The following is a 23808-nucleotide window of genomic DNA, read 5'->3' as shown; positions in this document are numbered from 1 at the left end:
TGGGTGGTACATGCCTTAATCCCAGTACTCAGGAGGCAGAGGCAGATGGATCTCTGTAAGCTACAAAGAAACCCTGATTCAAAAAACCAAAATAAAAAAAAAAGAGAGAGAGAGAAAGAAAGAAAGACAGACAGACTCCTCTCTATCCCACTCCTATGGCTTTCTGGGCTCTGCACTGTTTTCACTGGGACTCTCAGTGTACAGTCTGGTAGATGCTGACTGTTGAGGTTGCCTCATAGCCGGGGGTGAGAGCTCCATCTCACAGCAAGTGCTGGGTCTTCAGCGTAATGGGGAACAGAGTACCCCAAATCACAGGATTCCAAGGACAGTTCCAGGCCTTTTGCAGGTGAAGAATCTATTGGTTTCAGTTCTCCAGCCTAGAGTGTCTTCCAGTACAAAGCTATGCAGTTTTCAAGTGTCTTTATTGCATCTTCTGGGAATACCAACACCCACATAAAGAAACTCTGTTTAGTTCAGAAAGCACATTCCTCCCCTTCCTCAATCCGGAGACCTTCTGTCCTTTCCCCGGGGCATCTGACAGTTCCATACAGTACTCATTCCCAACGATTTCTTTGTATAGTATTGCTGTGTTTTGGTTTTTCAGGACAGGGTTTCTCTGTGAAGTCCTGGCTGCCCTGGAACTCACTCTGTAGATCTGGCCTCGAACACATCGAGAGAGATCTACCTGCCTCTGTCTCCTGGGTGCTGGGATTAAAGGTATGTGCCATCACTGGCTAGATTTTTTTGCAATGATTTATTTTTACTGTATGCACATTGACGTTTTGCTTGCATGTATGTCTGTGTGGGAGTGTTGGATCCCCTGGAAATGGAGTTAGATAGCTTTTGAGCTGCCATGCGAGTTCTCTGGACTCGCATGAACTGGGTTCTCTGGAAGAGCAGCTAGTGCTCTTAACCACTAACCACCAGTTCTAGGTGATGCCTTCTTTTGGTATCCATGGACACTAGGCATACATATGGTACACAGATACTCAGGCAAAATATCCATACACATAATATAATAATTAAAAAATTTTAAGGTAAAACTTACAAGCTAGGTATGGTGCATAAGTCTTTGACCTCAGCATGACAGAGGCAGGCGGATCTCTGTGAGTTCGAGGCCAACCTGGTCTACAAGAGCTAGTTCCAGGACAGGCTCCAAAGCTACAGAGAAAACCCTGTCTTGAAAAACAAAAACAAACAAAAAAGTTTTTCAAATATAAACAGGTTGTGTGTGCTTTAATTTCTAGAGGAAGTGAGGGCAGCATTACATAACACCTGTAATAGACAGGCAGGTAGACTCCAGGACAGCACGGTCAGTGCCTCAAGTGCCCCAGTGCTCCCAGCCAGCAGCCACATACTGGCTGTAGTCCTGGGAACCCACCCGAAGCGGTCTGTAAATAAGAGCACCGACTGCCTGGGTGCCCACACTGTGCCTGCCGCCTAGAAGGCTTAGAAGGCCCAACACAAATTCCGCTACCTGATGGCACCTTGCCTGAGCCCGTCGGACTACAACTCCCAGGAGGCCTGGGGTCGAACTACCGGTTCCATCAAGCGCTACTGCAAAGTCTACCACCAAAGGAGCGGGGTTAGACATGCGCGCAGAAGACTGGGTGGGGCCTGCGTGTTATGGGTGGAGCAAAGTAAGTGGGCGTGGTCCCAGGGAAGCGCGGGAAGTCCAGATTTCCGCGGCGGTGGTGGATGTGTAACTATGACCCTGGAGCAGGAGCTTCGCCGTGAGTACTTTGGGGCGTGCGGAGCACAGGGTGCGGATCGGTTCCCGCGTTAATCCTGATCCTCTCTTCCTCCCGGCAGAGCTGAACAAGGCCAAGGCCAGGGCCCAGAGGAATGGGCAACTGCGCGAGGAGGCGGTCTACTGCCACCAGCTGGGGGAGCTGCTAGCTGGCCACGGTGAGCCGCAGAGGCGAGAAGGAGTGGCGGCTGGGGATGGCTGGATGATGTCGCACCGTGAGCACTCTATTCCCCTCTTCCGGCAGGCCGCTTCAAGGAAGCTTTGGAGGAGCACCAGCAGGAGCTACATCTGCTAGAGAGCGTCCAGGACACCCTAGGCTGCGCAGTGGCCCACCGCAAGATCGGAGAACGGCTGGCAGAGATGGAGAATTACTCAGCTGCCCTGAAGGTAGAGGGCCTGCACTTCTGGGGTGGGTCTTCTTGTTGTGGAGAGAGGGTCGGTACGCAAATAAGCATCTCACAGTAGCTGACATGGTTGTCAGCCACACCGTTATGTCTGCTTCGGGTGCTGCCTGGCTCTTGGTAGGGAACTGGAGCATGAATGGGTTTGTGACAACTAAAACTTTTAAGGAACTGTGGTTTTTGCTCTGTGGGAAGAGGAAGAATCAGGACCCATTGCTGTTGGGAGCAACACTCCAGGCTGCCCTTAGTGGTCTGGCGTGACAGCACTGGCTGGCTCCAGGGCAGAGCAGCTGTCATCATAGACAGCCCTTGGCACAGAAAAGATGCGACAATGTGTACAACTAAACTCTGTGGAAACTCGGGAAACAGAAGGTTCTCTTGTACAAGGGTAGCTTCCCCTAGGGTCAGATTTCTGGGTTTGCGTGAAGTGGGATTATTTCAAAACTTTTTCTTCCTATGCTAGCACCAGCATCTCTACCTGGATTTGGCTGCTTCCCTGTCCAACCACACTGAGCTGCAGAGAGCCTGGGCCACCATTGGCCGCACCCATCTAGATGTGTATGATCACTGCCAGGCAAGAGATGCCTTACTTCAGGCACAGGCTGCCTTTGAGAAGAGCTTAGCTATTGTGGATGAGAAACTAGAGGGTAGGTGCCCCTTCCCTGGGTTCTTTCCATATCCTGCTTTCTGGGCCCTTACTTTCCAGGGACTTTGTTGCTTACCAACTTGATCCTGTCAGGCACCTGCTTTTGTTTGTTTGTTTTGGTTTTTTGTTTTTTGAGGCATGGTTTCTTTATAGATTCAGCGCCTGCTCTGGAACTCTTTCTGTAGACCAGGCTGGCCTCAAACTCACAGAGATCTGCCTGCCTCTGCCTCCCGAGTGCTGGGATTAAAGGCGTGCGCCACCACTTCCCGGTAGCATCTGCTATTTCTTTTTTTTTTTAATTAATTTATTTATTATGTATATAATATTCTGTCTGTGTGTATATCTGCAGGCCAGAAGAGGGCACCAAACCTCATTACAGATGGTTGTTGGTGGGAATTGAACTCAGGACCTTTGGAAGAGCAGGCAATGCTCTTAACCTCTGAGCCATCTCTCCAGCCCCCAGCATCTGCTATTTCTATGTATACTCTCTGCAGCAGACTGCTGGTTCCCTCAATACAAGATGGGATAAAGGCTGGGTAGACCTGATAACCCCATAGCCAGAGGAGGCAGCTGAGTTCCTAGAGCTGTTGTCTTCCAGGGACACTAACCCAGCGAGAGCTGAGTGAGATGCGGGCTCGGCTCTACCTCAACCTGGGCCTCACCTTTGAGAGTCTGCAGCAGACAGCCCGGTGCCATGACTACTTCAAGAAGAGCATCTTTCTCGCTGAGTGAGGCACCATCCCTATCCCAAGAGGGAGCAGGTGGTTCCCTGGGATCCTTCCAAGAGGACAGCTTGTCTAAGTTGTCCACTTTCCATTCACGTCTGTGCTGCAGGCTGAGGGAAGCAGGTTTCAGCCTGAAACCGCAGCATGGTGGGGTGGGGCCTAGGTGGTGTTAATAGCCGTGACTGGCTGGGTATCAGCAGCACCACACGTGTTTCAGTGTCCACTGTTCCAAAGCTGGTGGCCACTGGGCTCTCTGAGTTCCTGTCGCCCCATCCTCCACAGGCAGAACCATCTCTACGAAGATCTCTTCCGGGCCCGATACAACCTGGGTGCTATCCACTGGCGCGGAGGACAGCACTCTCAGGCCATGCGCTGCCTGGAGGGGGCCCGGGAGTGTGCACGCGCTATGAAGATGAGATTCATGGAAAGTGAATGCTGCGTGGTAGTGTCCCAGGTAGCTCTCGAGTCCTTGTCTGCTGGGCATGGGCCTTAGCGAGTCTGTGGGCCTCACTTTTTTCTCTTGCCAGGTACTCCAAGATCTGGGGGACTTCCTAGCTGCAAAGCGAGCCCTGAAGAAGGCCTATAAGTTGGGCTCCCAGAAGCCTGTCCAGAGAGTGGCTGTCTGTCAGAGTCTCAAACATGGTGAGACTGCAAGAGGGCCTGGAATTGAGCCCCAGGGATGAGAGAAGGACTCTGCTCTCCCAGCAAGAGAGACCCAAGCTTAAGTTTTGGGGAAAGTGGCAACTTGAATACAGGGTAGACTTTTGCCCAAGCCCACTGCGCAGTGTGTCTGGGCCACAAGAAGGTGTGTGGGAAACTGACTGGCTTTATCACAAAGCCACATTAGCCAGTAGGTACTGCAATGGCATGCTGTAGCCCAGAAACCGACGCTGATGGTCATTAGTGTTCAGATCTTCAAACTAAGTGCTGTTCAAAAGTCCCAAGTGGTCAGTCAGGTACCCCGGTACCCCTTATACCTTATGGTCCATGAAGGCACTTTCCCCTGCTCCCAAGCTCCCTGCCTAAGGGAGTGCGGCTGGTGGGTGGTTGGCTGTGTGGTTGGGACCCCGTGTTGTGTTGCTGTCTCACATGAGACTTTTTCCATCAGTATTGTCAGTGATCCAGCTGCAGCAGCAGCTGGAAGAGGCTGAGGGCAATGATCCTCAACGTGCCATGGCTATCTGTGAACAGTTGGGGGACCTTTTCTCCAAGGCGGGGGACTTCCCAAAGGCATCAGAGGCTTACCAGAAGCAGGTGAGTGTCCCCCTCACCCCGAGCCATCCCCGGGGGCGGGAGGAGAGTGCCAGCAATATGTGAAGTGTGGGTCTGAGCCTTACTGTGCTGCCTCTCCAGCTGCACTTCGCCGAGCTGCTGAACAGACCAGATGTCGAGCTGGCTGTCATCCATGTCTCCCTGGCCACCACGCTGTGGGACATGAAGGATCACCGCAAGGCTGTGCACCACTATGAAGAGGAGCTGAGGCTACGCAAGGGCAATGCCCCGGAGGTGACATGTCCTTGTTCCCGGGTGTCTTTCAGTGGCTCTTTCTTGAGCCCACCGTTTTCCAGTGGCAGGTGTGAGCAGATGCCCCTGAAAAGGTTGTTTCTTCTGAAGACTGTCATGGTCTGTCAGTTGGCAATAAGGCAGGGACAAAGCACATCTTCTAGCTTACGGCTGGCCAGCTGGATGCGCTAGGCAGCTACCAACTTTGCGCTTCTCTTTCTGTTCCAGGAAGCTAAGACTTGGTTCAATATTGCGCTGTCACGTGAGGAAGCAGGTGATGCGTATGAGCTGCTAGCACCATGCTTCCAGAAGGCTTTGAGCTGTGCCCAGCAGGCCCAGCTCTTCCAGCTTCAGGTATAAACATTGGATCCCCAAATAAATCCAGCTCCTAGCTTTTGAATTTAAGACCTTACTTGTGACCTATATATCCCCAGCCCTTTTTGTATTTTCGTTCTGAGGCAGAGTCGCACTAAGTTGCCCAAACTGACCTTGAACTTAGAATCCTCCTGCCTCAAGTCTGTCTTTGCTTGCACTAATTGCTCTCTGTGTTACTGTTTGCACTAATTGCTCTCTGTGTTGCTATTTGTTCCTAAATGGATGTCTCTGCTCCTCAGAGACAGATCTTACAGCACCTTTATACCGTGCAACTAAAGTTGCAGCCCCAAGATGCTCCTAGCACTGAAATTAAACTGCAGAAACTGAGTATGGCAAAAGACACAGAGGAAGAAGAGGAGGAGGAGGAAGAGGAAGACGAAGCCAGTGAGGCCCTGGAGACCAGTGAGCTGGAGCTCTCAGAGAGTGGTGAGGGCCGAATGCTGCCTCGTGTGCTGGGGGGGCTGCACGTGCCTCTTCTGCCTGGGTCTGCTCTGGGATGTGCCTGGGATGGACTGGTGTGTATTTGGTCTTCATGGAGCCTGCTGGGGACACAAAGGGGTGGAACAGCGCAGTTGGGAAGGGCAACCAGCGCTTCTGTGGAAGCGATTGGAGGAGGCTGACAGCCTATATGGAACAGGAGACCTAGTAGTCAAGCTCTCTGGGGAAATCACTAGTCAGAAGCAGTCAACACTGCTGTGATCCAGCGGCTGCCTCGTGTTCTTCAGCCCCTGGGTGTAGTGGAGTAGTGAGCTAGAAGTGGGCAGCGGTGGTGGTGACAATGCATGTCTTTAATCCTAGCACTCGGGAGGCAGAGGCAGGTGGGTCTCTGAGTTCCAGGACAGCCAGGGCTACACAGAGTAACCCTGTCTCAAAAAAACATAAATCAACAAACAAACAAATAATCCATAACAGAAGCGGGCTTTTGGTGGAGTGAGGCTGGGCTGGGAGTCCATTTTGCTTTACCTGGCTACACAGCTCACAGACCCCAGCGCTATACTTCCCTGCTTTTGGCTCCTCTGCCCTAGGGGTCAGGGGAGATAGCAGGCTTTAGGCTAAAGGTCAGTGGCCTTACTCTTCTAGAGGACGATGCTGACAGTCTGTCTCGGCGGCTGGAGGAAGATGAGGAGCTTCAAGGCTGTCTGGGCCGGCGGAAGGTAAACAAGGTGAGGACAGCTCCCCTACCCCCTCCCTGCTGCCCAATACCACTGCACCCGGCTATGCTCCTGCCCCTCACGCCCCTGCCCCATGTCGGGGCGACTGCACTTACAGTGGAACCGGCGCAATGACATGGGAGAGACCCTGCTGCACCGAGCCTGCATTGAAGGCCAACTGCGCCGCGTCCAGGATCTTGTGAGGCAGGTGGGCCAAAATCCCCAGCGAGATCATTGAGCTCTGGCTTCCTCGGGGAGCTGTGGGCCGAGGCAATATCTCCTTTATTGCTTGTTTTTAAAAAGAGACAGGATGTGTAGCATCCCTGCTGTGGGTGAATGGGCTGGCCAAGTCAGGACAGGAAGGGACAACAGATTTCTGGCTTCCTCCCTCCTGTTCCAAGCCCTGTAGTCAGGCACTATCTGTACCAAGGCGCAAGATAGTACATGGCCTAGGAATCTATTGTGATAGTGCAGCCAGCAAGGCACTGGAAGGGCCAGGGTACATCCTCCTCTTTTTCTTTCGTAATACCTAAAGAGGGAAACAGTTACACCAAGGAGTAGACCTTTCAGGCTCAGGGCCAGGACATTTCTTTGTCCCTAGGGCCATCCCCTCAATCCCCGAGACTACTGTGGCTGGACACCTCTACATGAAGCATGCAACTATGGGCATCTTGGTAAGTGGGGTCAGGCCGGGCGCATGGTGGATATATGAGTCAGGAGGCAAGAGAGAATGGTTCTGGGAACTGAGTCCATATGGTCTTGCCCCCAGAGATCGTCCGCTTCCTCCTGGACCATGGAGCAGCAGTAGATGACCCAGGTGGCCAGGGTTGTGACGGCATCACCCCCCTGCATGATGCCCTCAACTGTGGCCACTTTGAGGTAGCTGAACTGCTCATCAAGCGAGGGGCATCTGTAACTCTCCGTACCAAGAAGGTGAGCCTGGGCGTGAGCTGGGCAGGCAGGGGCTGTAATGGACTCTGTTGTTGCTTTTGCTCAACTGAGTGCCACACAGGGCCTCAGCCCTCTGGAGACGCTGCAGCAGTGGGTGAAGCTGTACTTCAGGGACCTTGACCTTGAGACAAGGCAGAAGGCAGCGTCCATGGAGAGGAGGATCCAGTTGGCCTCCTCAGGCCAAGGTAAGCAGGGCCTCCCCTATCTCCTTGACTCTTGCCCTAGAGGTGGGGGTCCTCTCTCATGATCTCTTCTCTCTTCCTTAGCGCCCCATGGCTCCTCTGCCCTCCAGAGCATCCCAAGTAACCATCTCTTTGATCCTGAGACTTCTCCTCCCTCGAGCCCCTGTGCAGAGCTTTCCCTGTGTACCCCTAGACCTCCAGAGGTCTCTCCGGCCCCTGCTAAGGTCTTTCTGGAGGAAACTGTGTCTGCTGTGTCTAGACCTCAAAAAAACAGGCAGAGGCCAACCAGCAGCAGTAGCAGCTCAGAGGACGAGGACAGCGTGGGTCCCTGCAGGCCATCTCAGAAAAGACTGAGACCATCCACCAAAGCACAGCAGGATGAAGCCCAGACCCCTGAGCCATCATCCAAAAGTAGAGAGACGGCCACAGCAATTGCTTGCCGCTCTGCTTACCAAGCTGCCATCCGAGGAGTGGGCAGTGCCCAGAACCGCCGCCTGGTACCTGGACTGCCTCGGAGCTCAGATGAAGTCCCTGCCCCCAAAGCAGCGCTCATTCCCGAGGAGGAATTCCTGGCTGGGGACTGGTTGGAGTTAGATACACCCGTGAGCCTTCGGAGCAGGCCCAGTGCTTCAGGGTCAGACTACGAGCGATGCTCTATCAGGCGCCGGGCTGGTGCCAAGCAGAGTCGCCTAACATGTCTCGATGATTGGGGCACACGGACTAAAGCAGGAGATGGCAGCCCGGCTGCAGAGCCTCCAGAGAGTCCCAGCATGCCTAGGACCTCAGGACCCACCAGGGAAAATTGCACAGCAGGCCAGCCTTTGGTGGGTGCATAGCACCGTCTTTCCAACTTGAGACAGGTGGGGGTAGAAAACTCTGGTTTCTGACTGTCCTCTCCCTGTGTCCTTGCCTGCTAGCTTCTGGTCCAGCCTCCTCCCATCCGGATTCGAGTTCAAATTCAGGATAACCTTTTCCTCATTCCTGTCCCACACAGGTAAGGCATACATGTGCCCTCTCCTATTCCCAGACTCCTCTGTCGGCCACGCAGCTCTGCCTGGGCTGTCAGCAGTAGGCTACACAGCACCCCCATGTGACTATCAGGATGGGTGTGTGAGAAGGACTCCTGGCTTGACACCCTGCTCCCTTGAGCCCCAGGGAGCCCTCCACAAGCTCAAGCGGGGATCCCTAGCACAGTCTAAGAAGGTTTTGTTGGCCTTAGAAATTGCTGGAAGAGCAGGTAGTCGCTGGGCTGCACAGATAAGAGGCTAGTTATCCGGAGGAGATGCTAAGCACCACAGTAGGACCTGGGGCATCTGAGCTCAGCATGTCATTCTTCTCTGTAGCAGTGACGTCCACTCTGTAGCCTGGCTAGCAGAGCAAGCTGCCCAGCGCTACTACCAAACCTGTGGGCTACTTCCAAGGCTCACCCTACGGAAGGATGGAGCCCTGTTGGCTCCGCAGGACCCCATCCCCGATGTGCTGCAGAGTAATGACGAGGTGGGCAGCGGGGCAGGGCCACGGGCACAGGCTACCCCTCTTACTCGGCTCTGCGGGGCTGCTCACCAGATACACATTCTAGGTGCTGGCCGAAGTGACCTCATGGGACCTTCCCCCACTGACTGACCGCTACCGCAGGGCCTGCCAGAGCCTGGGGCAAGGTGAGGTAGCTCTGCCTAGGCATGAGGAGCTGGGCATGTAGTCCCCACTTCCCTGCATATACGCATGTCTGGAGAAACGTGTTACATGTGTACGTGTGGGTGACAGGATCAGACAGCTCTGAGATCATGGACTCTTGGAATGAGAATTCTGAAGCAACCTAAGACACAGGGAAAGGCAAGGGAGGAGTCCGGAGGGGCTGGAGATCACCAGGAAGCTTGTTTCCAAGACCAGACAGTGTGAGTGTGGCTGACAGAAATCAGAGCCCTCCAGATTTATATGCAAGCTCGTGTGGTATTAAATCCAAGGCTTGTAGGAATGGGCTCAGGATTACCTCCTGGGCCGCTTGCTTTGCCTGCAAGACTCCAGGGCAGGTTCAAGCTCTGACCCCGCCTACCCTGTATCTATCTCTCTTCTCAGGGGAGCACCGGCAAGTGCTGCAGGCCGTGGAGCAGCAGAGTTCAAGCCCTTCATTTAGTGCCTGTTCCCTGGCTTTGTGCCAAGCCCAGCTCACACCCCTACTGCGCGCCCTCAAGTTACATACGATGCTCCGGGAGCTGCGCCTTGCTGGGAACCGACTAGGAGACGCCTGCACTCCTGAGCTGTTGGCGACCCTGGGCACCATGCCTAACCTGACCCTCCTTGATCTCTCTTCCAATCACTTGGGCCAGGAAGGTCTGCGCCAGCTTGCTGAAGGCTCCTCGGGCCAAACCGCTCTACAGGTAAAGACCCAGGGTGCAGTGGGCCAACACCGGCAAGGCAGTAGTATTCCCACTGAGCCGTTCACAGGTGCTGTGGTGGAGCTGGGAGAGCCGGGCGGTGCTTGGCCCTTGGATGGGACCCATGCAGAGACCAGACTCTGTGGGGAGGTGGGCTCATGGGTATCTGGGAACTCAGTACCCAAACCATGTCTTCTATAGAACTTGGAGGAACTGGACTTAAGCATGAATCCACTGGGAGATGGCTGTGGCCAGGCCCTGGCCTCCCTTCTGCGGGCCTGCCCCATGCTCAGCACCCTGCGCCTGCAAGCCTGTGGCTTTAGCCCCAGCTTCTTCCAGAGCCACCAGGCTGCTCTGGGTAGTGCCTTCCAAGGTAAGATGACCAGCTAAGTGTATTCCCTGAGCCCAGAGTTGAGAGAATTAGGACCTTGAGCAGAGGGAACCCAGGATACAAGGACCTAGCTTCTGAGGGAAGGACCAGTTCTTGTGAGCACCGCAGGCATACATGTTGGTTTATCAGGGGCTCCAACACAAGTTGGTTCTGAACCAGCGTTGGATTCTCAGGACCCATCCTGGTCCCCACACACCACATGAGTCTCAGAAAGGCCATGTCTGCCCTCAAGTCCATTTATACCTCTGGATTAAACTTTCTGCTTTCCTGAGGCAATTTTATCATGAAGCCACCTGATTCAGTGACATCCTAGTACAGAGGGCTGGGAACTGGGACCACCCAGAGGAGCCCAGAAGAGGGAGGGGCTTGGGATTAGGTGGCCATGGTCAGAGCACTGTCCTAACCTCCATTCACAGATGTCCTCATCCCCAGCAGCCAGCCATGGAAATGGGGAAACTGGGCTCGGGAGACTGGACATAAGCCTTAGCTTCTCAATCTCCCAGACAAAATTCAGGGGTAAGCCGGGCGATGGTGGCGCACGCCTTTAATCCCAGCACTCGGGAGGCAGAGGCAGGTGGATCTCTGTGAGTTCGAGACCAGCCTGGTCTACAGAGCGAGTTCCAGGACAGGCTCCAAAGCCACAGAGAAACCCTGTCTCGAAAAAGCAAAAAAAAACAAAAAACAAAAAAAAAACAAAATTCAGGGGTAGCACCGGGCAGTGGTGGTGCATGCCTTTAATCCCAGCACTCAGGAGGCAGAAGCAGGCGGATCTCTGTGAGTTCGAGGCCAGCCTGGTCTACAAGAGCTAGTTCCAGGACAGGCTCCAAAGCTATAGAGAAACCCTGTCTCAAAAAAAAAAAAAAAAAACGGGGTTGGAGAGATGGTTCAGAGTTTAAGAGCACTGTCTGCTCTTCCAGAGATCATGAGTTCAATTCCCAGCAACCACATGCCACATGGTGATGGGATCTGTCGCCCTCTTCTGGCCTGCAGACACACATGCAAACAAAATACTGTATACATAATAAATAAAATCTTTTTTAAAAAAAAATTCAGGGGTAGCAGTTTCTTTTTTGCTTGTTTGTTTTTTGAGACAGGGTTTCTCTATGTAGCTTTGGAGCCTGTCCTGGAACCAGCTCTTGTAGACCAGGCTGGTCTCAAACCCACAGAGATCCGCCTGCCTCTGCCTCCCGAGTGCTGGGATTAAAGGTGTGTGCCACCACTCCCTGGCTGGGTAGCAATTTCTTTAAAGGCTTCACAAGGTTTCTGGGGTCAGAACTCTAGGGTAGGGAGAGGGCAGTGGGTATCTGCATGCCTTGACGAAAGTTCTTGCCCTGTACAGACGCTGAGCACCTGAAGACCTTGTCCTTGTCTTACAATATGCTCGGCGCTCCTGCCCTGGCAAGGGTGCTGCAGAACTTACCAGCCCGTGCCCTCCTACGTTTGGAGCTTAGCTCTGTGGCAGCCAGCAAGAGCAACCTGAGTCTCATGGAGCCTGTTATCAAATACCTGACCAAGGTATGAGGTATGGAGGGGACTGCCAAGCCAGAACACAATGTTCTGTTCATTGTAGGCCCCAAACCCAAGGTGCTACAGCTGAAACCATGCAGTACTGTGCAGAATTTGAGGAGAGGAGGAAACACCCATGGGCTCCTGGGATGGTATTACTTCAGACAAGTTACAAGGATACACCAGGCTCCTGTGATTTTTTTTTTTAACTTTATATGCATTGGTGTGAAGGTGTCAGGAACTGGAGTTACAGACAGACAGTTACGAGCTGCCATGTGGGTGCTGGGAATTGAACTCAGGTCCTCTGGAAGAGCAGCCAGTGGTTGTGTAACAGTCCTAACTGTCTTGGGACTCACTTTATAGCCCAGGCTGGCCTCCAACTCATGGAGATCCACCTGCCTCTGCCCCCCAAGTGTTGGGATCAAAGGTGTGCGCCACCACCGCCCGGCTCAGCTCTATGATCTTTATAAGCTATCTGTAACCTGTAGCCTGGAAGAGAGGTTCCTTTTCATCTCCAAACAGCTTTCTCGGGTATGGGTCTCTGCCGGGAGGAAGGTGGCTAGGTGCCCACTAGCATGGCCTTTTGCCCTGTGCTTGTGTCTAGGAAGGCTGTGCTCTGGCCCACCTGACCCTGTCTGCAAACTACCTGAGTGACAAGGCTGTGAGAGAACTGAGCAGGTAACACACCTTCCCGCAGCCACCGACTGTCCCGTGAAGGACCCTGATGTGAGAGATGGGTCAGGGCGTCTCCTCTTTCTGACTTCCGCTGTCTCCGGGGATAGCTCTGGCAGGCGTCCTTACCCTCCTTAAGTCTCTGTCATTCGAGAACTTTTCTCTGGTCTATCCTTTATTTTCCTTGGTGAAGTGTTTCTTCCTCCACCCCCCAACACGCTCCTAGCGGCTCAGCTGTCTTTCAGGGCGGTGTCAGCTTGTTCAAAGGTGGCCATCGTAGTCTTGCCTCTAACTAGTGCTGTGCCAAGCTGGACCAGGAGTCTGGATTCTGCTAGGCTTGGTCCCTGCCTCCCAGAGCTGTGGGTTCGTCTGGGTCAGCCTTCCCTGGTAATAAAGCTAGGGCTTTCCCTGGACGCTCAGCCCTTCACTTCCCATGTTATTCCAGATGCCTCCCTTGCTGCCCCTCACTTGTCTCTCTGGACCTGTCTGCCAATCCTGAGGTCAGCTGTGCCAGTCTGGAGGAGCTCTTGTCTGCCCTCCAAGAGCGGCCCCAAGGCCTCAGTTTCCTTGGCTTGTCAGGTAAGAGCTGGAAGCTACAGGGTCTCCTACCATGTATCACCTAACGCAGGACTTACCTTCCAGAGACCTGTCAGAGGAAGGGGCAGTCACTGCTACCACCCGGGCTCTAGGAGGTTGTCCTGGTGAAAGGCAGCTTATGGTGTAACAGGGCCAGGGGTGAGAGACTGTCTCTGGTTATTCAGAATATGGCAGGAAAGAACCAGATATGGCTCATACCTGTAACCCAGCACGAGGGAGACTCAGGCAGACTACTTCAAACAGTGTCCTGAGCTACATAGTGAAGCCCCGTCTCAAAAAGGAGACTCTGGAGATGGTCAGCGGTTAAGGGCTACTCTTCCAGAGAATCCCAGTTCTCAGCACACACATGGCAGCTCACAACCTCTGTAACTCCAGTTCCAGGGGACGTGAAGCTGCCTTCTGGCCTCTGCAGGCAGACTAATTTCACATGGTACATAGGTGGACATGCAGACAAAACAACAGTACACACACAAACAAATATTTATTATTTATTTATTTATTGGTCTTTTTGTAGGAGAGGGTTTTTTGTTGTTGTTATTGTTTTGTTTTGTTTTGTTTTGTTTTGCTTTTTCGAGACAGGGTTTCTCTGTGGCTTTGGAGCCTGTCCTGGAACTAGCTCTATAGACCAGGCTGGTCTCGAACTCACAGAGATCCACCTGCCTCTGCCTCCCGAGTGCTGGGATTAAAGGCGTGCGCCACCATCGCCCGGCTTGTTTTGTTTTTTTGAGGTGGGGTTTCTCAGTGTAGTTTTGGCTGTCCTGGAACTCTGTAGACCAGGCTGGCCTCAAACTCAGAGATTTGCTAGCTGGGCATTGACAGTGCACACCTTTAATTCCAGCAGTTGGGAGGCAGAGGTAGATGGATCTTTGTAAGTTTGAAGACAGCCTGGTCTACTAGAGCTAGGAGATAGTTCCAGGACAGGCTCCAAAGCTACAGAGAAACCATCTCGAAAAACCAAAAAAAAAAAAAAAAAAAAAGAAAGAAAGAAAGAAAAACCTTAACAAAACAATAAAAAGCATTAAGAATTGGGACTGGAGAGATGGCTCAGTGGTTAAGAGCACTGGAAGAATAGCTAGTGTTCTTAACCTCCGAGCCATTGCTCCAGGCCCAATGCTTTTTTAAAAATAAGTAATTTATTTAACTTTATTTTATGTGCATTGGTGTGAAGGTATCAGATTCCCAGGAACTAAAGTTACAGATGTGAGCTGCCATGTGGTTGCTGGGAATTGAACTCAAGACCTCTGGAAGAGCAGCCAGTGCTCTTAACCTCTGAGCGGTCTCTCCAGCCCTGTTTGCATTTATTTTTAAGAGCTTTAAAAAAAAAAAGATTTACTTACTTTGTGCAAGACATGGTGGTGTGTGCCAGATTAATGATATACACGATTAATTTAGATTAGCTGACAGCTAGGGCTATACAAAGAACCTGTCTCAAAACAAAAAGATTTGCTCAGTTTTCTTTGTATGAGTGTTTTGCCTGTATGTATGTGCACCATGCGCATGTCTGGTAACCCTGGAATTGGATTATAATTGTGGGGTCAAGGAACCCAACCAAGAGCTTCTACAAAAGCAGTTCATACTTTTTTCTTTAATTTATTTTTTATGTATACAGTGCTCTACCTGCATGCCAGAAGAGGGCACCAGATCTTATTACAGATAATTGTGAGCCACCACCATGTGGGGTGCTGGGAATTGAACCCAGGTCCTCTGGAAGAGCAGCCGGTGCTCTTAACCGCTGAACCATCTCTCCAACCCCCACACCTCGTTTTTTTAAGGTGCCATCTTCCAGATACTTGGTGACTTTTCAGATAGGCATGCATACTCTTGACTGCCTAGGCAGTTTCACAGGTGTTCTGAAAGTGAACAGGAAGATTAGAACCTCTTGCCGGGCAGTGGTGGCGCACGCCTTTAATCCCAGCACTTGGGAGGCAGAGGCAGGTGGATCTCTGTGAGTTCGAGACCAGCCTGGTCTACAGAGCTAGTTCCAGGACAGGCTCCAAAACCACAGAGAAACCCTGTCTCGAAAAACCAAAAAAAAAAAAAAAAAAAAGCTAAGATTAGAACCTCTTGATTTGCATGACAATACAGGGCTTTCTGGGTCAGGAGAGTAGCAAACCAGGGTCCAGTACAGGGAATTATTTCCTCGTTCTTGTGGGCAGGAAGATGACTGGAATCCAGGTGCTACCAGCTCCACTAAAGGACTCTCTTTCCTCCTTCCTGGTAGGGGGCGTTACCCACACCCTCCCTGCTCATAAATGAGCTTTGCTACCACCAAAGCGTTCTCCACCTTAGAGCTGTACCGGTGGACTGGCCGGGCACTGCCTTGTTCAGCTGAAATTTGATAAAAACCTGAGCATCTTCCTGTGCCTTTCTCCCCACTTCCTGCACCCTGGTACTTCTGGCACCTGTGCCATTTCCTACAGCTCCCTGATACCCTGAGCCTACTGGTATCTCAGGCCTAATGATCGAGTCCTGGCATTCAGTAGCCTCCAGAGATCCTTGGGCCCACTATATACAAATTTCAAAGCCTTGTTGGGTACATTTTACGTTGGGGCAAGCCAAAATGTAGGCTCTGAGGTACGGCATGAGCACCATGCCCCCTGTGTGTGAGATGGAAAAGCCCGCCTACAAGTTAAACCTACCTCCCCCTGCCCCCACAGGCTGCACCATCCAGGGGCCCCTGAGCTCCGACCTCTGGGACAAGATCTTCGTGCAGCTGCAGGAGCTGCAGTTGTGCAGCAGACACCTGAGCACAGGGGACCGAGACGCCCTGGGTGCGAGACTGCCGGCCAGCGCCTGCTCACTAGACCAAGGTCCCAAGCTCTTCTTTAAATGCTTCTGATCCTGGCCCTATCGTTTCTGCCCCCCCCCCAAAAAAAAAAGAAACTTTAATAAACTAAGCGCCTGTCCCATTTGTGTGTCTGTCTGGGAAAGGGGTGGACGATGTGACTTAAATCCTTAACAGGCGCTGCTGCCCCAGAGCGCAAGCTCAGGCACAGAGGACGAGCGCCGACCCACTGATTGGGCTTGCTCTGTGCGTAGGCTTAAGTTGGGAGAATGAGCGCCGAGCTGCCGATCGGGCTTCCCGGCAGGCGCAGGCGGAAAAAGCGAGCACCCAGCTGCTGTCGCCATCTCCGGGATTCCAAACGCCCCAGGTACGCGGCAGCTATGGCTGGGTCCCGCAGCATAGGAGCCCTTTGAACTAAGAGGCCCGATCCCGTCTCCTTTGGGCTCAGCGGCCCTTGCCGCGCGGTCCGTGTCTCAGTAGTCGGTGGGCGCTGTCAGGTGGCATTACTGGCTCATAGCTCAGGTTTCCCTGACTGTGAGGGTGCTCACCTTTCTCCGGGGACTCCGCAGGCTGTTCCTAGCTCCTGCGACCTCAGTATCTCAGGCTCCTCATCGGGCCACTCCATCTCAGTTTGCCTACCTTCCTTGAACTTTTGTTTTCGCCCAATTTCAAAACCTGAGGCGGGTTTTAACTGGTTAAGCCACTGACCTCAACTTCCTTATTAGGCAGGACCTTCCCTGGGCCCTGCTTCCACCCTTTCTAGAAGGCATCAACCAACAAGCTTGCCTTGGTTCATTCCTCCAGTAGCTCCCACAGAATTAGAGTGAAACCCTCCTCCACTCACACTCCCCATAGCCCTAGACACCCAGTTCTAATTTCCATTGAAAGGTGTTGCAACACTAGGCCCTTCTCCGAAGCTCAAGATGCTACCCCAATTCTTCCATCAGCTGCTCTTCCCTACCTTAACCAAGCTTCCAGGAAGGACTCTCCTGGCTACCCCATGACAGTCCGTAGCATCCTTTGTTGTTCCTAAGAGAGTAGAAAAGCTATTCACAAGACACTGACACACCCCCGCCAGAGCCCTGTTCTTGAGGTGTCAGGGACCCCTTGAGTTAGTGTTGGCTTTGCTTCCCAGGTCTCTGTGCTGTAGCTGCCAGGGCCTGCAGGATGTTTCACGGAATCCCAGCTACTCCTGGCGTTGGAGGTGAGTGTAGCCTAAGCAGGAGGAAAACGGAGGGGCCCAGGCTTCCCCTGCTGCAGGGACTGTTGGGGAAGGGACCACACTGCCACCTCCATCCCATATTCATAGGCCTTGGGGGTGGCGAGTGCCAGAGCCTTTTATGGTGGATTCTGAGGGGCCAGAAGTGCCCTGCTGGGTGGAGACAATGAACTGCAATGTGGCCAGAACCTCTGGTATCCTGAGTACCTCTGGGTTTCCAACCCTAGGCTGTGAAGCACGTGGCAGACTTTTATTTGTATCATGTAATAGTTCTATCGACAAAGTATGATCACCTTGCTGTGGGTGGAGAGCTAAACCCAGCGTTCAGTCTGTAGGCTCTTAGAGGCAGTACTGGTAGGAGGTGAGGCTAGAACCCCTATTCTGTAGCTCCCTCTGAGCTGTTTGGTACATGGCACGGGAAGTAGCTGAGATGGGACAGCCCCGGGGTCGTCTTGTGATCACCTGTCAGCTCCCGCCTGCTCTGTTGCAGCCCCTGCGAACAAGCCGGAGCTGTATGAGGTAAGTAGTAGATATTTAACTGGCCACAGCCACTGCAAACACCATGTGACAGTCGCTGGTTCCGTCACCACCTACTGATGCTGGCTGTCTTGCCCACTTTCCCAACAGGAAGTAAAGCTGTACAAGAATGCTCGGGAGCGGGAGAAGTAAGTCAAATATCTGAGCACACGCATGCGCCCATCTGGCCTCCCTCCGTGGCAGGCCCAGCGGTCTCCTCCCAAAGCTGCCACCACACCAGTGGTTGGGGAGGAAATGGGGTCAGGCTAGGGAGACAGTTCCTGAGGATTATCTACCAGGAATGGAGTGAGGGGTGGGCTGTATTGTGCCGTTGCTACAGAGCAGCAGGTGGCTGCCCTGGGTTCCAGATGCCAAGGCTTCCCGGCCTCGGAGCTGTGCCCTGACGGATGGCTGTGTCTTAGGTATGACAACATGGCGGAGCTGTTTGCAGTGGTGAAGACCATGCAGGCCCTGGAGAAAGCGTACATCAAGGACTGCGTCACCCCTAATGAGTGAGCAAGCCTTTGGCTTCAGGTGTTGGTGGCCACCAATTCTCAGAAGCATGTTTCTCCCTTCCCTGACGCTCATGGGTTCAGTAGGCGGCACAAATGTAGGTCCAGGACTTAAGCTATGGGGTAGTCCTGGTGGCTACCAGCTTTCGGGCCAAGTTAGCCAGGGACATTCTGTAAGGGTGAGTATGGTTCTGCCCTCAGGAGATAAGCTGCCGCCTGGGGACAGCATAGTCTAAGGAATCACTGTCCAGCATGGATACTGGCACTTTGTTTGGAGATGACAAGCCAGTGTGGCTGGACCAGGGGCTGCCCAGTGGTAAGGGATTTCTGACACCTTGGTCTGAGGTGAATAGAGTAGACATCTGGGCTCTGGTGTGGAGTTCCTGGCCAGCCCACACAGATTCTTTGTGGTAGTTATGGCATACCTCCCTGCTCTTGTCCAGAACTCTCTTTGTCTACAGACCCATTAGGAAGTCTTTGGCCCTCTCGGCCCTTCCATGAAAGCTGCTGTATCTAGACTTGCTGAGGGGGAGAACAGTGAGCCAAGCTAGACTCTCCTCTCCCTAGATACACTGCCGCTTGCTCCAGGCTCCTGGTCCAGTACAAAGCTGCCTTTCGACAGGTTCAAGGCTCAGAGATCAGCTCCATTGACGAGTTTTGCCGGAAGTTCAGAGTGAGTGAACCGGTCCTTCCCTCCATCCTACAGGAAAGGTGTGGTGGGATGTGGGAATAATACCCTGGCCTCCTGGAGGCCCGGTGATGCCCTGAGACCATGTCTGTGCCCCTTAGCTGGACTGCCCACTTGCCATGGAGAGGATCAAGGAGGACCGACCCATCACTATCAAGGACGACAAGGGCAATCTCAACCGCTGCATCGCAGATGTAGTTTCGGTGTGTCCTACAGCTCCTGGGAGGGCCCTGTGGGGTCTATGGGGAAGGAACTACCAGCCTGGGTCAGTCATGAGTGTGTATTCGTGGAGTTCCTGGTGCTAAGCCGTAACCTGGGAGGGGTCACCACAGCTGTGGCTCAGGAGAGAAGCATCCATAGAGCCTGAGTCCCCCATGACTGAGTTCCGTACCGGGAAGGGAAACATACGCGTGATCTACTCTGGCAGGGCCACAGATTGAAGGGGTTGTGTACCCCAGATTCCCACACTACTCTCACAATTGTGGTCCCCAATGTGTGTAGACCCAGAAGGTCGGTAACCTAGGCAGGTCTTCGGTGTAGTCCTCAGGCAGAAAGGAACCACTAGTATACAGTGCGGAGAGGAAGATGGATGGGATCGTGGCCCTTGTGACAGGTCTGTAGGCCGCAGAGGATCTCTGCACCCCTACTGAATGGGATCCCTAATGCATGTGTTCCCAGCTCTTCATTACAATCATGGACAAGCTGCGTCTGGAGATCCGCGCCATGGATGAGGTACAGGAGTCGGGCAGGGAACCTGGGCCTGGATGGAGGGGAACAGAACAAGGTAGGTAGGGTCTCAGCCTGGCCCTCGTCTCTGTAGATTCAGCCGGACCTACGGGAGCTAATGGAGACCATGCACCGGATGAGCCACCTGCCTCCAGACTTTGAGGGTCGCCAAACCGTCAGCCAATGGTGAGTGGCTGTCCTGAGCAGGTGGAGCCAGCCCCGTGGTGACATCATAGTCCTACCGCTCATATGCACTTGCGCCTGTGCCCCTAGGCTGCAGACCCTGAGCGGAATGTCCGCGTCTGATGAGCTGGATGACTCCCAGGTTCGCCAGATGCTCTTCGATCTGGAGTCAGCTTACAATGCCTTTAACCGCTTCCTACATGCCTGAGCCTCACCCAGGCCAGAATGAGACTGATGGAGATGTACCGCCCCAGTTCCCCAGTATCTACGCCTGTCCTAGATGTCTGTGTTGTCAGTGGGTTACCCCCAATAAAGATCTGTCTGACCTTCCTGCTATGGGCAGCTATGCTGAGCCCGCCCTGTGTGATCTATCTGACCTCCTGACCTTATAGTCGAGCCCTGCCTCCTGGAGGGACAGAGCCCCTGAAGCCACTGCTCCTAAACCAGCAAGGTGTCCTGGCCCTGTTGCTCATCCACATTTAGAGCTGCCTCCATAGGAGATGCTAGCTGGGCAATTATAGGGGCAAGGTAAGTCCTCGCAGCTCCTGGAGTGGGGAATACATAGACTGTGGCTAGAATCTGGCAACCTGGGTGGCTGCCTCCTTGCCCACCATCACTACCTCCCTAGCAGCACCTGAATTTCCATAAATTCATTCCAGACCACAGGTAGCTCTCCTCCTTCGCTGTACTATACCGAGTAAGACACTATGACCCTGCCATGTGACATTTAGTCTTCCAAGGTCCACTGTGGCAGCATCTGTGTTGTCAGAGTAAGGAGCCCCATCGTGACTTGATCGGGGAAGGGGGAGGGAAATGGGAGGCGGTGGCAGGGAGGAGGCAGAAATCTTTAATAAATAAATAAATTTAAAAAAAAGAAAATAGGGCTGGAGAGATGGCTCAGTGGTTAAGAGCATTGCCTGCTCTTCCAAAGGTCCTGAGTTCAATTCCCAGCAACCACATGGTGGCTCACAACCATCTGTAATGAGATCTGGTGCCCTCTTCTGGCCTGCAGGCATACACACAGACAGAATATTGTATACATAATAAATAAATAAATATTTAAAAAAAATAAAAAGAAAATAAATTAATTAATTAAGTGTATTAAATGCACTTTCAACTTAAAAAAAAAGGAGCCCCCATCGCTTTTGGGTGTGTATGGGTTTGTTTGTTTTTTTTTAATTGATGTTCTTTGTTGTTGTTGGTTGGTTTGGGTTTTTGTTTGTTTCGAGACAGGGTTTCTCTGTGACAGGGTTCTAGTTCTGGCTGTCCTGAAACTCGCTTTGTAGAACAGGCTGGCCTCAGACTCAAAGATCCACCCCCTCTGCCTCCCAAGTGCTGGGATTAAAGACATGCGCCACCACCGCTCCAGTTACTTCTGTTGTTTTCTGATACAAGATCTCACTAAGGAGTCTGGCTGGCCAGAAACTTCTTGTATAGACCAGACTGTCTTCCAACTCAAAGAGATCCTCCTGCCTCTGCTCTGTCTCCTGAGTGCTAGGATTAAAGGTGTATATCACAGCGCCTGGCCTTCTGGGGTTTTTTTGAGACATGGTTTTGCTTTGACTTAGGTATTTGAATTTAAGATAATCCTCCTGCCTCAACCTCCTCAATGCTGAGACTGCTGGTGTTTGCCATCAATGCCAACATTATGGCAGGGTTTAATTGAACCACTTGTCTTCAGTGGCTAGTCATATTGCCCCCCCCCCACATACCGTTTTTGGTGCTAAGGATTAACCCTAAGGCCTAGTGCATGTCACTAGGCAAATGCTTTACCACCAAGCTACATCCACAGCCCTTAGGTTTTGGGGTGTTTGGTTTTTTTGTTTTTTGGTTTTTTTTTTTTTTAGTTTTCAGTCTTACAAATATGAGTATTTTGCCTACATGTGTGTCTGTGCACCACATGCCTGGCTGATGCCATAGGGGCCAGAGAAGGCTGTGGATCCCCTGGAACTAGAGTGAGAGCAGTTATAAGCTATTGTGTCTGTGCTCAGAACCCGGGTCCTCTGGAAGAAGAGTCCTTCCAACTGCTGAGCCATTTCTCCAGCCCCTTTTTGTTGTTTTGTTTTGTTTGAAATGGCCTCACTATGTGACCCACATTGGCCTCAAATACAGTTCTGACTCTGCCTCCCTAGTACTGGAATAACAGGTGTGTGCCATCATGGCCAGATCAGACCTGCTTCAGCCCACTTCACTTTTATTGTTTTGTTTTTATTTGGTTTTTGTTTTTTCCAAAACAGGGTTTCTCTGTGTAGCCCAGGCTGTCTTGGAACTCAGAGGTCTGCCTGCCTCTGCCTCCCCGGTGCTGGGATTAAAGGTGGGCTACCTTTATTGTTTCTGAGACAAGATTTCACTTTGCAGCCCTGACTGGCCTGGAACTTGTGTAGACCAGGCTGGCTTCCAACCCAAAGAGATCTGCCTACCTCTGCCTCCCCAGTGCTGGGATTAGGGGAGTGTACTGTGAAGCCTGGACTTCACTTCTTATATGTAGCTGCTGAATTAAGGCTTGCAATGGTCACAGGGAATTGATAGTAAAGTAGAATTGTTTTGCTCTCTTTTAATTTTTACTGTGATAAAATATAGAAGTTGCCATTGTAGTCATTTGGTCACAGTTCAGTGGCATTAAAGGTCACGCACACTGTGGTCATCTCTACAGCTTTATCTCCCAGCTGAACCTTTGGTGCGGTCACACCAGTTCCCAGGCGCTGACCTCACCACTTGCTCTTTATTCGCCTGAGGGAGCAAGTGCTACAAGAGAGCCTGAGAGGGCAGCTCTTAGGAGTTGTGTTTCCCCTTTAATCATGTGAGTCCTAAGGGCAGTTCATCAGGTTGGGGGCAAGTGCCGTTACCCAGCGAGCCATCCCACCTACCCCAGACATTGGTTTATATCCCTTCTCAAACAACGGTGGCAATGGCCATGAGCTTGCTGGAAATGACAAGGTGGGTGAACGCCACAGCGGATGATAGAATACACCATACAGACAGAGTTTGAGTGTGGAATTTATTGAGAGGAGAGGAGGGGGAGGAGGGGAGAGGGAGAAAAGGGGGAGGGGGCAGAGAAGAGAGTGGGCGGAGCTTGTCTCTTAAAAGGACAGGGTACTTACTGTCTGTCCTGCAAGCGCGGGGCCGAGGGCGGGGGACCGGAGACAGCTGGGTGCTGGCCACATTGTGGGGTAGCCGGTTGTTTAACTGCTGTCCAGGCTCTGTGGAACTGTCCAGTGTTTCTTGGACCTGGTGAGGTGCTAGCAGAGCAGAGGACAAGGTTAAGTTTAGGGAAAAATGTTTCTTTAGGTCCTGGTGATTGAGGAGGAAGAGTGTCAGGACCAAGGGAAGGTGGGAAGGCTTCAGCTCTTAGGGCCTGGCAATTGAGGGAGGGGGCACCCGCCCTGTTCGAGGTGAACCCTCCAAGTCAGCTCCCTGGAATTTGCAAGAATTGAGTTTGTGAAAACATAAGTTTTAGACACATTAGTATTTTTACTGTTTCTAATCTGTACTGAAATTTAAATATTTATTTATTATGTATACAATATTTTGTCTGTACGTATGCCTGCAGGCCAGAAGAGGGCACCAGACCCCATTGCAGATGGTTTGAGCCACCATGTGGTTGCTGGGAATTGAACTCAGGACCTTTGGAAGAGCAGGGGATGCTCTTAACCACTGAGCCATCTCTCCAGTCCCTGAACTGAAATTTCAATGGTAGTATATTTATGTCGGAAATGACTGACAGATGGTTTTGTTTGTTTTTATAATTTTTTTTTTTTTGGTTTTTCGAGACAGGGTTTCTCTGTGGCTTTGGAGCCTGTTCTGGAACTAGCTCTGTAGACCAGGCTGGTCTCGAACTCACAGAGATCCACCTGCCTCTGCCTCCCGAGTGCTGGAATTAAAGGCGTGCGCCACCACCGCCCAGCTTCTTCCAGAGGTTCTAAGTTCAATTCCCAGCAACCACATGGTAACTCA

The 23808-nt window shown here is 52.2% G+C and overlaps 2 protein-coding genes across 4 annotated transcripts; both read left to right on the top strand.

Annotated features, from left to right (window-relative positions):
* Positions 1 to 1648: 1648 nt before the first annotated feature.
* On the top strand, positions 1649 to 16133 carry Tonsl (tonsoku like, DNA repair protein). The gene is made up of 26 exons (XM_075959671.1): positions 1649 to 1733; positions 1813 to 1908; positions 1995 to 2137; positions 2615 to 2798; positions 3396 to 3525; positions 3805 to 3976; positions 4050 to 4164; positions 4631 to 4776; positions 4876 to 5028; positions 5254 to 5379; positions 5640 to 5826; positions 6481 to 6563; positions 6670 to 6759; positions 7153 to 7225; positions 7321 to 7484; positions 7564 to 7687; positions 7769 to 8508; positions 8602 to 8678; positions 9028 to 9181; positions 9264 to 9342; positions 9761 to 10062; positions 10261 to 10432; positions 11790 to 11965; positions 12561 to 12634; positions 13074 to 13207; positions 15883 to 16133. The coding sequence occupies exons 1-26, from the start codon at positions 1709 to 1711 to the stop codon at positions 16062 to 16064; spliced, it is 4101 nt and encodes a 1366-aa protein (XP_075815786.1). The 5' UTR covers positions 1649 to 1708; the 3' UTR covers positions 16065 to 16133.
* A 119-nt stretch (positions 16134 to 16252) lies between these two features.
* On the top strand, positions 16253 to 20184 carry Vps28 (VPS28 subunit of ESCRT-I). Of its 3 annotated transcripts, none has more exons than XM_075959668.1 (10): positions 16253 to 16377; positions 17146 to 17214; positions 17720 to 17748; positions 17857 to 17894; positions 18168 to 18257; positions 18825 to 18930; positions 19047 to 19148; positions 19624 to 19677; positions 19766 to 19857; positions 19945 to 20184. In XM_075959668.1, the coding sequence occupies exons 2-10, from the start codon at positions 17178 to 17180 to the stop codon at positions 20060 to 20062; spliced, it is 666 nt and encodes a 221-aa protein (XP_075815783.1). In that variant the 5' UTR covers positions 16253 to 16377; positions 17146 to 17177; the 3' UTR covers positions 20063 to 20184. The 3 variants fall into 3 exon arrangements, with proteins under 3 accessions (XP_075815783.1, XP_075815784.1, XP_075815785.1); XM_075959669.1 differs by having other exon boundaries at positions 16313 to 16377; positions 17617 to 17748; XM_075959670.1 differs by lacking the exons at positions 16253 to 16377; positions 17720 to 17748.
* The last annotated feature ends 3624 nt before the right edge of the window (positions 20185 to 23808 follow it).

This window comes from Microtus pennsylvanicus, chromosome 2, assembly GCF_037038515.1.
Source record: "Microtus pennsylvanicus isolate mMicPen1 chromosome 2, mMicPen1.hap1, whole genome shotgun sequence".
Taxonomy (NCBI): domain Eukaryota; kingdom Metazoa; phylum Chordata; class Mammalia; order Rodentia; family Cricetidae; genus Microtus; species Microtus pennsylvanicus.
Note: the sequence above shows the minus strand (reverse complement) of the source record. Positions and strands in the feature narration are given on the sequence as shown.

Bases quoted from the DNA above. Each gene is read 5' to 3' on its own strand.
- Tonsl (XM_075959671.1), top strand. From the start codon at position 1,709: ATGACCCTGGAGCAGGAGCTTCGCC. The intron at 3,526-3,804 runs GTGAGGCACCAT...CATCCTCCACAG, and splicing joins AAGAGCATCTTTCTCGCTGA to GCAGAACCATCTCTACGAAG. The intron at 4,777-4,875 runs GTGAGTGTCCCC...CTGCCTCTCCAG, and splicing joins CAGAGGCTTACCAGAAGCAG to CTGCACTTCGCCGAGCTGCT.
- Vps28 (XM_075959668.1), top strand. From the start codon at position 17,178: ATGTTTCACGGAATCCCAGCTACTCCTGGCGTTGGAG. The intron at 17,895-18,167 runs GTAAGTCAAATA...GCTGTGTCTTAG, and splicing joins AATGCTCGGGAGCGGGAGAA to GTATGACAACATGGCGGAGC. The intron at 19,858-19,944 runs GTGAGTGGCTGT...CTGTGCCCCTAG, and splicing joins CGCCAAACCGTCAGCCAATG to GCTGCAGACCCTGAGCGGAA.